Source organism: Balaenoptera acutorostrata, chromosome 1 (genome assembly GCF_949987535.1).
Source record: "Balaenoptera acutorostrata chromosome 1, mBalAcu1.1, whole genome shotgun sequence".
Taxonomy (NCBI): domain Eukaryota; kingdom Metazoa; phylum Chordata; class Mammalia; order Artiodactyla; family Balaenopteridae; genus Balaenoptera; species Balaenoptera acutorostrata.
The window spans coordinates 40,445,257-40,458,069 of NC_080064.1; the positions used below are offsets into that span (position 1 = coordinate 40,445,257).

The 12,813-nt window shown below is 34.9% G+C and overlaps 1 protein-coding gene across 4 annotated transcripts in view; it reads right to left on the bottom strand.

The window, feature by feature from the left end:
• Positions 1 to 12,813, bottom strand: part of SPATA6 (spermatogenesis associated 6) — a 163,227-nt gene that overhangs the window by 129,196 nt on the left and 21,218 nt on the right. For 3 of the 4 annotated variants that reach the window (XM_057548124.1, XM_007164491.2, XM_057548120.1), the window contains exons 2-3: positions 8,807 to 8,944; positions 7,644 to 7,692 (exon numbers count right to left, since the gene is read on the bottom strand). In XM_057548124.1, coding sequence (XP_057404107.1) covers positions 7,644 to 7,692; positions 8,807 to 8,944 — 187 coding nt within the window. Of the gene's footprint in view, positions 1 to 7,643; positions 7,693 to 8,806; positions 8,945 to 11,788; positions 11,910 to 12,813 lie in introns of all 4 variants that reach the window. The other variant, XM_057548122.1, reaches the window with a different exon arrangement.

Below are 12,813 nucleotides of genomic sequence, written 5' to 3' on the forward strand. Positions count from 1 at the left end.
TAGAGAAATGCAAATCAAAACTACAATGAGGTATCACCTCACTCCTGTTAGAATGGGCATCATCAGAAAATCTACAAACAACAAATGCTGGAGAGGATGTGGAGAAAAGGGAACCCTCTTGCACTGTTGGTGGGAATGTAAATTGATACAGCCACTATGGAGAACAATATGGAGGTTCCTTAAAAAACTAAAAACAGAATTACCATATGACCCAGCAATCCCACTACTGGGCATATACCCAGAGAAAACCATAATTCAAAAAGACACATGCACCCGAATGTTCATTGCAGCACTATTTACAATAGCCAGGTCATGGAAGCAACCTAAATGCCCATCAACAGACGAATGGATAAAGAAGTTTTCGTACATATATACAATGGAATATTACTCAGCCATAAAAAGGAACGAAATTGAGTCATTTGTTGAGACGTGGATGGATCTAGAGACTGTCATACAGAGTGAAGTAAGTCAGAAAGAGAAAAACGAATATCGTATATTAATTCATGTATGTGGAACCTAGAAAAATGGTACAGATGAGCCAGTTTTCAGGGCAGAAGTTGAGACACAGATGTAGAGAATGGACATATGGACACCAAGGGGGGAAAACTGTGGTGGGGTGGGGATGGTGGTGTGCTGAATTGGGCAATTGGGATTGACATGTATACACTGATGTGTATAAAACTGATGCCTAATAAGAACCTGCAGTATAAAAAAACAAACAGAACAACTAATACTAAACTTTCATTGGGCTATTTGTATGGAAATATGTTAATATAAATGTTTCAAACATTACATGAAATTTCTAAAAATCTTATATTTGTATTTGTATGGAAATATGTATGGAAATATGTTAATATAAATGTTTCAGACATTACATGAAATTTCTAAAAATCTTATATTTGTATTTGTATGGAAATATGTATGGAAATATGTTAATATAAATGTTTCAGACATTACATGAAATTTCTAAAAATCTTATATGTTCTGGTATAATGTTATAAGTAATAATCCTAGTTATTACTTTAAAATGTATATCTCAGAAATAACTAATTTTCTTGTCAACTGCATTATTATGAACTTTCATCAAATCTTTAACCGTGGTCATTTTTAAGTCTTTTGTCATTTACAGACAGTTCTGGGTGTACTCTGATGATTTTGCAAATATGTTCCTATAAAAGGGTTTCATCTTCAAGAAAGTCATGGAAAAGACTGACAAGTACAGGTTTCTGGTAACTGACTGTACTGCTGAACTGAATGAATAAGCATTTTCAGAACTCTAATGAAAAACTGATGAACTCATAAAAGTGCTAACAAAAGATCAAGATAAAAAAAAATTAATTACATGGGACTGAGTGAACTAATGAGGATGAGTATAATTTTTGTGACTTTCTGTCTGAATTCAAAAAAAAAAAATCCCACAAGGACTCAGAGGCAAAGAATATACAAATCAATTTTCACTGCAAAGTAAAGGAGCTGTTACAGTAGAGGATTACTGGACTGAATGTCAATATTATGACATAGTATGAGTGTGTTTCACGTTTGGTAATTGCAATCATTGTTGCTTTTGTTGTGGTCATCCATGTACAATACTTGGTGTAAGTCTATATATCTCTTGTAAAAATAAAATACAGTGTGTGTGTGTGAAAAAAAAAAAAGAGAGAAAAATAACCACTGAAAAAGAAAAAAAGAAAAAAAAAAAAACTTTTACCACTAAAGGCTGGGTCTGGAACAACCTAAATAAATGTTCCATTGTTAAAATAAAAAAAAATAAAGAAGTGGCCTGAAAAGTAATTGCTTGGGTTTAATTAGTTTATATTTTATCACAAGAACATAGATTAACTTCTAAATAGAAAACTATTTCCTAACTTCTATAAACAATTTTCTATTCTTTTATATTTAAAAATATATATTTTGGCAAAAATACTTCAAAAAGAAAAGACCTTAAATTATTAATGGAAAAGTTTTTAGAGAACTAATGTTCCTGGAAACCAAATAGTAGGTTCATGTAAATTACATCTCCTGAAACATACAGTATAATTAATCCAATTTTACAGTTGTTCCTTCTTATAACTAAATAATGACAATTTCCCTCCTTCTTCTGTAAAAATTGTCATTTTCACATGTACTTTCAACGCAAGTTACGAAGTAAATGTACTACAGTACTCCAGAAATCTTAGTCACATGGAGCAAATCAAAAGCTACCATAAACACCTTGAGAGAGAGTGCCAGAATGCCATTAACACTCTGTACCAGCAAGAGTAATTGCTATAACAATTTCCAATAAATGCCTATTTACCTGCCCTAACTGCAAGGGCGAACTGCTGGGAATGCATTTGCCATCATGGATTTAAAATATGAATCCTGAGTCCTACAAGCTCTCCTGACCACTGAGGCAGGGACTCTCTCATTCATAGACACTGAAGGATTTATTCTCAGCCTTCAAATCTTCACCTGAAAGCATTTTGAATACCCCAGACACCAGGTAAGCACTAATTCCCAGAAGCTGAAAAGCAGGGGCTATAATGAAACTGTTATTTTTCCCTACAGGCGAGAGAAAACAACAGGGACAGCTAGTAATCTACTGCAATATAAATAAAGATCGTATCTTCTCTTTATCCAAACGTTGAAGAGAATGAAGCCAGAGCAGCTATTATTATATTACAAATTTTCAAATACAAAATACATTTCCTAATCAAAGGATTATATACTACAGACAGGTATCTCTCAGTAGGACAGTTCCAACACTCATGAAAACAGTAATGAGAGGCAGTTATAGGATGCATTTATGATATTTTATTTAACTCCTTGAACATCAAATACCTAGTATGTGCCAAGTATTGTCATATGCACACAGCAGCTACAAAAAAGGAAAAGTCAATGCTCTTATGAAATTATCATTCTAATGAGAGAGAAAGTAAAAAATAAATAATATATCAGTGCTAGGAAGAAAAACAGGAGGACCGTTCATCCCTATTTGCCCTGAGCAGTACCCTTTTCACAGCTGTTGTCTTGGTGGAAATACTAAAAACACACTCTTTTACTCCCAAAGTATTCTGGTGTAGAAGATATAATAACCTTAAAGATAATGGGATAGAGATTGAGATATTGACCAAAAGGGGGAGCTATTTTTAAATACTTTGGTGAGAAAAGATCTCTCATAATGATAAATTTGAGGAGTGACTTGGAGAGAAGTGAGGGAGCAGGCAAATCCATATCTGTAGGAAGAGCTTTTCAGGTAGTGTATTTGTGGCAGTATGTAGCTGACCCCTGAACAATGCAGAAGCTAGGGGTGACCATCCTCCTGCAGTTGAAATCCGCATATAGATTATAGTCTGCCCTCCATATCAGTTCCTCCATATAAATGGTTCCTCCATATCTGCAGTTCCTCCGAATCTGCAGTTCAGCATCCACGGGTTCAACCAACCACAGATCATGTACTGTAGTATTTACTATTGAAAAAAATCCATGTATAAGTGGACCTGCACAGCTCAAACCCACATTGTTCAAGGGTCGAGTGTACTGTGTACGTGTGACAGAGTATGTTTGTGTGTGTGTGTGTGTGTGTGTGTGTGTGTGTCTGTAGAAGAAAATCTACAAACCTTCAGTGAGAAAGGATGAAAATCCAGTTTCAATAGAGTAGTCTATAAAGTAGAAAACTTTTCATTCTCTTTCTTGCCTAAAAATGGTTCCCAGGAAATGGCTTTAGTCATAATTAATTTTAGTCTGGTAGATTCCAGGATTAAAACCATTTCCCTAAAAAGAATGCCTTCTCTATGAATGTAAAATAGCTCTATTTGGCTTTTAATGTCATTGGCCCTTAATATCACTTTATATTTATATATTTCCCCAGAAGCTTGGTGATTCTGGGGTGCAGATACGGTATGAATGGAACTTGGCAGTTCCCCAATATTAAGAGTAATAATAATAACACACCACCAATAAAAATAAACAAGGGACATTTTAAGTGTTTACTGTGTGCCAAGGACTGTTGTAAGCATTTTATCTGAGGTTACTCAAGTATCTGACCATTTATCAGACTGCCCAATTAAGGGGGTCCTTGAATCTCCTTGAGCATTTGTACCATCTACCAAAGAAAAAATAGATTCTTACCTCTCAACATACACAAAAATTAACTCAAAGTGGACCATTGGCCTAAATGTAAGGGATAAAACTATAAAATTTGTAGAAGAAAAGAGAAAAATTTTGTGACCTTGGGTAAGGCAAAGACTTCGCCAAAAACATGATACATAAAAGAAAAAAACTGATAACCTGGACTTTATAACTTTTGTTCTTCAGAACACACCATTAAAAGAATGAAAAAAACAAGCCACAGACTGGGAGAAAATATTTACTAATCATATATCTGATAAAGAACTTATATTTAGAATATTTTTAAAAACAAAAAAAACTTACAACTCAGTAAGAAGACAAACTACCCAGTTCAAAAATGGGCAAAATATCTGTACAAGCATTTTGTAAGAAAAAGTTACATGAATAGCTCATCTGCACTTGGAAAGATGCTCAACATTATTAGTCAGTATTAAAATGCAAATTAAAAATACATTGAGATACCACTACACATCTATATATTCCAAAAAGACTAACAATATCAAGCCTTGGGGATGATATGGAAAATCTTCATACGTTGCTGGTGGTAATGTAAAATGGTACAGTAACTTTAGAAAACAGGCTGACAGTTTCTTAAAAAGTTAAACATATACTTAGGATACAACCCAGCATGTATCCATATACTCATAGCAACATTGCTCATAATAGCCAAAAACTTGAAACAATCCAAATGTTCATCAAATGGTGAATGGAAGGGGAAAAAAATTTCCATACAAGATGAATATTATTCATAAACAAAAAGGAATGAACTACTAATATGTAGAACAACATGGATAAACCTCAAAAACATTATTCCAAGTAAAAGAAGCCAGGCACAAAGGACTAAATGTTATAAGAATCCATTTATATACCATTTCTAGAAAAGAAAAATATACAAAGATAGAAAATAGATCAGTGGTTGTGGGGCCTGGAAGTGGGCATAGAGATTGAGTACAAGTAGGCGTCAGAACTTTTGGGGTGATGGAAACATGCTAAATTGGATTGTGATGACGGCTCATAACTATATACATTTTCTAGAAATCACTTAACTACAGTTACAATGGGTAAATTTTGTGATATGTAAGATATACCTCACTAAAGCTTTTAAAGTAAGGAAAGGAAAGATGGCACTACCTTTCCTATAAGAACAGTATTTCAGGGTCATCACGTTGCTGATAAGGAAAATATCTTTTATGGAAGAATTCCAGCTAACACATATAGAAAAAATTAACAGCATTAGAAAAATCACATTTGGTAACCCCTAATGAAAAGACGGGTCTCAAGGAATGCTGAAGCTGTTCGATGAAAGGCTGTAGAGGAGGTTAGGTTTATCATGGACGAATCAGGCTGATGCTGCCTGGAGCCAAAAGATAAATCTTAATATCACTAAACTTAAGACAATCAGACATTATATGCCACTTGATATGATGCAATAATAAGTACAGAGCACCAATTATGAAGGATTCTTGCCAAAAAAATAAAATAAGCCTGAATCGAACCAAACCTTTAGGTCTAATTATCAGTTTACATAATATAAGTGATGAATAAGCTAAACAACACTTTAAGGAAGTAGCAGCCAAATCCAAACTGTAGGACATTCTAAAGGACCTGATTTTTCTAACAAATTCACAGCATTAGGAAAAAAAAGTGAGGGACACTACTACAGAAAAAAATAAACTTAAAAGCTAAACAGCCATATACATATGTGAACCACACCTTGATGGGATCCTGATTTTTAACAAACCAACTGTATAAAGACATTTTGGTGGCAACTGGAGAAACCTGCATAATGACTAAGTATTCGATGTTATTAAGGAATTATTATTAATTTTGTTAGGTATGATACCAATGTAGTGGTTATATTTTTTTCAAAAAAGCCTTTATCAATTAGAGGTCATGTCAGAATATTTGCAGTGAAATAATGTATGTATAGAATTTGCTTTTAAATATTCCAACATTTTTTTAAGTGGCAGGGTAAACATATAATACAATGGGCAAAATGTCAAAAACTGTTGAAGCTGACAGGTATATGAGGCTTCATCATTCCATCTTTTCCACTTTTAGTATAGTTTTAATTTTTCATATTAATAAGGTTAGGGGACAACAAAAAACTGCAAAGCTGAGAGGAAAATAAAAGTAAAAGAAAAGGGGCCCAAAGCTTACAAGAGAGATCAGGGATAAAGACTGCTGTGGAAGTCATCAGAAGATAGGTAAAACATGAAGCCAAGTTTTTGGAGAATATATAAGGAGAAAGTAGAAACTAAGTAAAAAGAGATCAGAGAAGTGAAGCCAGAGGAATTTGAGAAAGATACCAAAAAGTGGAATGCCAGTGATGAAGGAGGAAACCTAAGAGAAAAACTGAATCAGGGAAATCAAGACAAGAAAGATTACAAATAATAATAACCACCAAGTACTCTTAGAGACCCTAAATTTCAAATAAAATAGGAAAAATTATGTTTTTTAACAAAAGAATTTCAGAATGATAAGGGAAATAATTATCTTCATATTTTCTAAGATACACAATTTCCCAGATACTGAACAAGATGTTCAAGAAATTAAAAGTCATTACGCACTGGTACCAAGTTGCCACCTCACTAGTCTGCCATAGTGGAAGACAGAATACCAAGTGCAAGAACAGCTATAAAAAATAAATACGATATTGACATTAGTCATAAAGAATTCTTTAAACTATTAACTCCCTGAAGGTAAAACAATGAGCCAGCCTTATTTCTACCCATATGCCCAGATTCTAGCATGGTTCCAGGCTGCACGTTTCTATATTGCTAGAGTCCCAACGGGGTGCAAAAGGTATGGAAGGGACAGTTGACATTGACGATGCTCAATATTGTTGGCGTTTTGAGCCACAATTATATATTAGACCAATATGGTAATCCCTAATCCCTTTCTGATTACAAGGATAAATAACAGAGCTTTTCATTTCATACTCAGAGCTCGAATAACGTATTCCCAAACGTATACCTTTGCATTGCTGCTCCTACAAAAAACTGGATCTTTTTATAGTTGATCCCTAGTACTTTGAAGAATTTACTGTTAACCACAGCCTTGAATACGTCACTTTCAAACAATTTATTAACATATTGCATATAATACAAAATGCAAAAGCATATATATTTTAAGCTACTATTACTTCCATCTTCTATTATTTACTCTCTTGATTTGCAACACAGTGAGGTTAAAGACATATTTTTGTTTGCAGGGCCAAGTCCCACCTAACATGAATCTCAGTTCTTACATCATTAACAGCCCATATCATTTTAATCAATAAATAGTTCAGATAAGTCTTTTTGTTATTCACAGATCAAACACAGAAAAAGGAAAAATCCCCCATCTCTCGCCAGCACATGTATTTTTTATTATTTCCACGTATATTCCAAAATTCTAAAAAGTGTAAGAAAATTCTCACCTCAAGATGTTTGAAGTTCTTGTTAGACCCTTTTTGACTTTTATCTAACTCAGGATTAAAGAGTATGATTCTAAAATCTCTTAGAATCAGAAATTAAAAGTTAAAAACTTACATTCAAGTTGTGCAACCACATCTCCAGGGTCTACTGCTTCAGGGAACACCTATAGTGAGAGAAGGCAGAGGGAAGCAGGATAGAGAAGAGAACATAAAAGGAAGACATATATGAAATAGTTTTCGTGTTTTCCTTCTCATTCCCAAAATATTCCTTTCCCAACCAAAGAAACTTCTGACATTATTGAGAACTGTCACTTCCTCTCTGCTTCCCATGATCACTATACAAGATTTTACCAACAAACAAAAATTACAGCTGGCTCTGCCTCCCTCTCCAATTTGATCTGCTAGCAGTCCTCCCTTTGTTACCATGGTCATACTTGCCTTCTTGGTGTTCCTCCAGCTCATCAAGCTTATTCCCAACAAGACACCTTTATATTTTCTGTTCCTCTGCTTAGAATGTTTTTATCCTAGACCTTTAAATAACTGATACTGTCTCATAATTCAGGCTCAGTTTCAATGTTATTGCCTTCTCTGACCACCCTTTAAAATAAACAATCCCCTTAATCCTTCTGTCCCCTTACCCTCCCTTTATTCTCTTCATGACACTTACTATTTACTTGATTATTGTCTGTTTCACCTATTACAACGAAAGCTCCAAGAGGGGAGCATGTTTGTTTTGTTTACCCAGTGCCTAGAACAGTGCATGGAACAGAGCAGGTACTCAGTAATTATCTGTGGAGAAGAGGAAGGAGAAAAAGGAAGGAAAGAGGGAAGTAGACAAGGAGAGAAGGAAAGAAAAAAGTGAGAAATACAATTGGTAATAATTACCCAAAAGCACCAGATGATTCGGGGGAAAAAAGAAAAGAGACTTACAGAAAGAAGCACCATATGACAGCCATAAGCAAAATATGACCTATTCTTACCTATTAATATCTCCCCCCTCTCTTTTATGAAAATGATTACTTAGAATTCAAGGTGCTATATTTTACATAAAGACCACTAAGACAATTTTAGAAGTAAACTGATCCATCCTGAAAAAGAGGCAACTGATTCAATGTGTAATATAATGCATATTTATCTTCAAGCTTCCAGATTTAAGTTACAAATCTCCTTTTGAATTAAATCAAAGTGCATAGTCAACAACAGTAATATGTGTTATTCAAAATTTGGAACCACTTTGATTTTTTATTTGTTAACATTTGATTGGATATTTGAACTCACCTTTTCAAACACCATTCTGGCATTGAAGACCAGTGGAAAATTGGCTGGGACACATTGTGTCTTTTTGTATTGGCCAAACACACAGATGCTAAGATAGATGTCCTCCTTGTCTTTCAGCACCACTCCTGGGCAAGTTACCTGAAAGAAATTAGACAGATGAATGTGACTGCTTCATGAATTCCCTGAACTACTGTACTAAAATAAACTTACCAAACATTACATAAAAACACTAGTCTGCTAAGCTAATAAAAATATGCACAGGTTAAAAAAAAAAAGAGAGATTCTAGTGTTTACAGAGTTAAATGAAATGCCTTTATAACTTCCATCCCTCTGAGAAATCTATGATTTTCCACTTGGTTCTTTGTGCCACATTGGAAGCTCTATGTACTGGCTCTTGGGACAGACACTAATAGTTTTAAACAGTAAGCCTCAGGCTCCCACTTTATGTAGAATGCTGACATAAACTTTTCAGCATCATTTAATCACAAAGGATTAAGACTCAGCAGAAATAAAGCACTATACTAGAGGACAAAAAAAATACCAAAAAAAGCACAAATCTGACCTGTATCACCCTAAGTCGCAGCCCATACACACCCTCATCAAAAGAAATATGACAAACTTTCAAAGCAAGCGAACTGTAAGTTTCTAGCCCAATGAAATATTTTTTAAATATAAAACTGCACTTAACTATTCTCAGGACTGACACAAAGTATAGGCATAAGATGTAGGGTTTCTAAAAAATACATAGCGCAGTCTCTCCAGTTCCTGCCATATTTCATTGTCAGTGATCAACCATATCCTTAGTAGGCTATTGAAGATTCTCCAAGATTTGAATCCAACTTATCACATAGCAATATTACTTGACACCTCCTAAAAATACAATCAAAGTATATTTGTTATTGTTTTCTGAACACACACATTACTTTCTTGCCTGGCATTCTTCCACTATCCAGAGTACTACTCATTTCTACTCCATGCCATCTCCTCCTCATCTACTTCTACCTCCCAAGGCTTACATTAACTGCCATCCCATATACAAAACTTCTCTTGTTCACCAACTATCACTATTCAATTCAATCTAATTCAAACATTTATTGTGAATTTATTATATTCAAGTAAATAGTTTTAAATTCTCACAGCATTTTATAGTTCTCTTAAGGCCCTAATTATTGTCTCTATGCATTTTAATGAAGTGGGTACACCTCACCTCTTTTATTTGATTATAAATTCTCTGAGAACAGAAATTCTAATTTCCTCATCAATGTATCCAGAAACACAGACTTTCCATATTAAGAAGCAGCTTAGAAATTATCTAGTACAGCTTCGAATTTTTTATATAGGGAAACAATAGAGCCCCAATAAAGTGAAGGTGATTTACTTACTTAGAGTCACGCAATAAATGAGTCAATACAATACATTCAAAGTGCTTAGAACAGTGCCTGACAGTGCATTAAATAAATACTAGTGGGCTTCCCTGGTGGCGCACAGGTTAAGAATCCACCTGCCAATGAAGGGGATATGGGTTCGGGCCCTGGTCCGGGAAGATCCTACATGCCACAGAGCAACTAAGCCCGTGCACCACAACTACTGAAGCCTGCACGCCTAGAGCCCATGCTCTGCAACAAGAGAAACCACTGCAACGAGAAGCCCGTGCACCGCAAAGAGGAGTAACCCCCACTCGCCACAACTAGAGAAAGCCCACGCACAGCAACAAAGACCCAACGTAGCCAAAAATAAATAAATAAATAAATAAAAATGTATAAAAAAAATAAAATAAAAAAATAAATACTAGCTATAGTTATTATCAGAATGAAAACCACTATCATCTACCATCTTAATATAGACTATTGCACTGAATAAATGACTAAGACTTCATGTCCCTCTGTATACAGCAGTTAAGGTTATTTTCTATGCTAGCTATTTTGACTCCATCTACCCCTTATTCTATTTCCTACTTTTGTCCTAATAATTCACTATTGATTATTAAAATCAAGGCCCTCAGAAATCTCATTCTGTCCATCAGCTTCATTTCCTACTCTGCCTCATTTAAACCAAACCTGTTAGAGTCCCTCTAAGTCTGTGTTATGTCTACAGATGTGGCTGGTCCAAATTGAGTTGGACAGTTAGTGTAAAATACAAGATTTTGAAGATTTTTGAAGACTTGTTCAAAAATATTTTAAAGAATTTTTACAAAAAAAGTGTAAAAATCTCATTAACAACTTTTACATTAATTACATGTTGAAAGGACAGTACTTATACTGACAAATAAAATTACTGTTAAAATTAATTTTATCACTTCTTTTAATTATTTAATGTAGCTAGGGGAAATTTTTAAATTATATCCTTGGCTCAAATTATACTTCTATAGGACAGCACAGCTCTAACTGTCCTCAATGGAAAATACTGAGTCTCTTTCCAATTTGTAGTATATTTAAGAAGACATGACATTTTTCCTTATCCACAGTTCTATAAATTCTGCCATTCCTTAAAGGAATACCATGGAAAGTTCCAAAAAGAAGGCATTAAAAGAAGGGTTAAAGAAAATGTGACGGAACAAATATAAAATAAATAGCAAACTGGTTGGCTTAAACCAATCATATGGATAATTACATGAATGTAAATGTCTTAAGTAATGTAACTAGAAGGCAGAAATTATTAGACTGGATAAAAAAGCAAAACACAATATGCTAGTCTGCAAAAATACAATTTTAAAGATTAAGACATACATAGAAAAAGTATTTTCATAATAGCAAATATCTCCAAAATCAGCCCCTCCACAGAGAAGCTGAATAGACATTTTTCCAAAGAAGATATATAGATGGCCAACAGGCACATGAAAAGATGTTCAACATCACTAATTGTCAGAGAAATGCAAATCAAGACGACAATGAGATACCACCTCACACTCCACAGAATGGTTATTACCAAAAAGACAAGAAACAACAAGTGTTGGTGAAGATGTGGAAAAAAGGGAACTCTCACACACTGTTGGTGGGAATGTCAACTGGTGCAGCCATTATGGAAAACAGTATATCGGAGGTTCCTCACAGAACTAAAATAGAACCACTTATAGGATCCAGCAATTCCACTCCTGGGTATTTATCTGAAAAAAAAAAGAAAATACTAATTTGAAAAGATATATGGGGACTTCCCTGGTGGCGCAGTGGTTAAGAATCCTCCTGCCAGTGCAGGGGACACGGGTTCAAGCCCTGGTCCAGGAAGATTCCACATGCCATGGAGCAACTAAGCCCATGAGCCACAACTACTGAGCCTGTGCTCTGGAACCTGTGAGCCACAACTACTGAGCCCATGTGCCACAACTACTGAAGCCTGCGCACCTAGACCCATGCTCCACAACAAGAAAAGCCACCGCAATGAGAAGCCTGTGCACCACAACGAAGAGTAGCCCCCCCATCACAACTAGAGAAAGCCCATGCACAACAACGAAGACCCAACGCAGCCACAAATAAATAAATATAAATAAATAAATAAAAATTGTTTTTAAATAAATATTTTTTAAAAAGAAAAGATATATGTACCATGTTCATTGCAGCACTATTTATAATAGCAAGATATGAAAGCAACCTAAATATCCATCAATAGATGAATGCATAAAGAAGGTGTGATACACACAAACACATCCCCCCACCCCCCCACACACACAGGGATATTACTCAGCCATAAAAAAGAATACAACATTGCCATTTGCAAGAACATGGATGGACCTAGAGGATATTATGCTAAGTGAAATAAGTCAGATACAGAAGGAAAAATACCATAAAAATAACAAAACAAATGAACAAAACAGAGACACACAGATACAGAACTGAACTGGTGGTTGCCAGAGGGGAGGCGGGGGTGGGGGGACAGACAAAGTGGGTGAAGGGGATTAAGAGGTACAAACTTCCAGCTATTAAGTAAATAAGTAATGGAATTAATGTGCAGCATAGGGAATATAGTCAATAATATTATAATAACTCCATATGGTGACAGATGGTAACTAGACT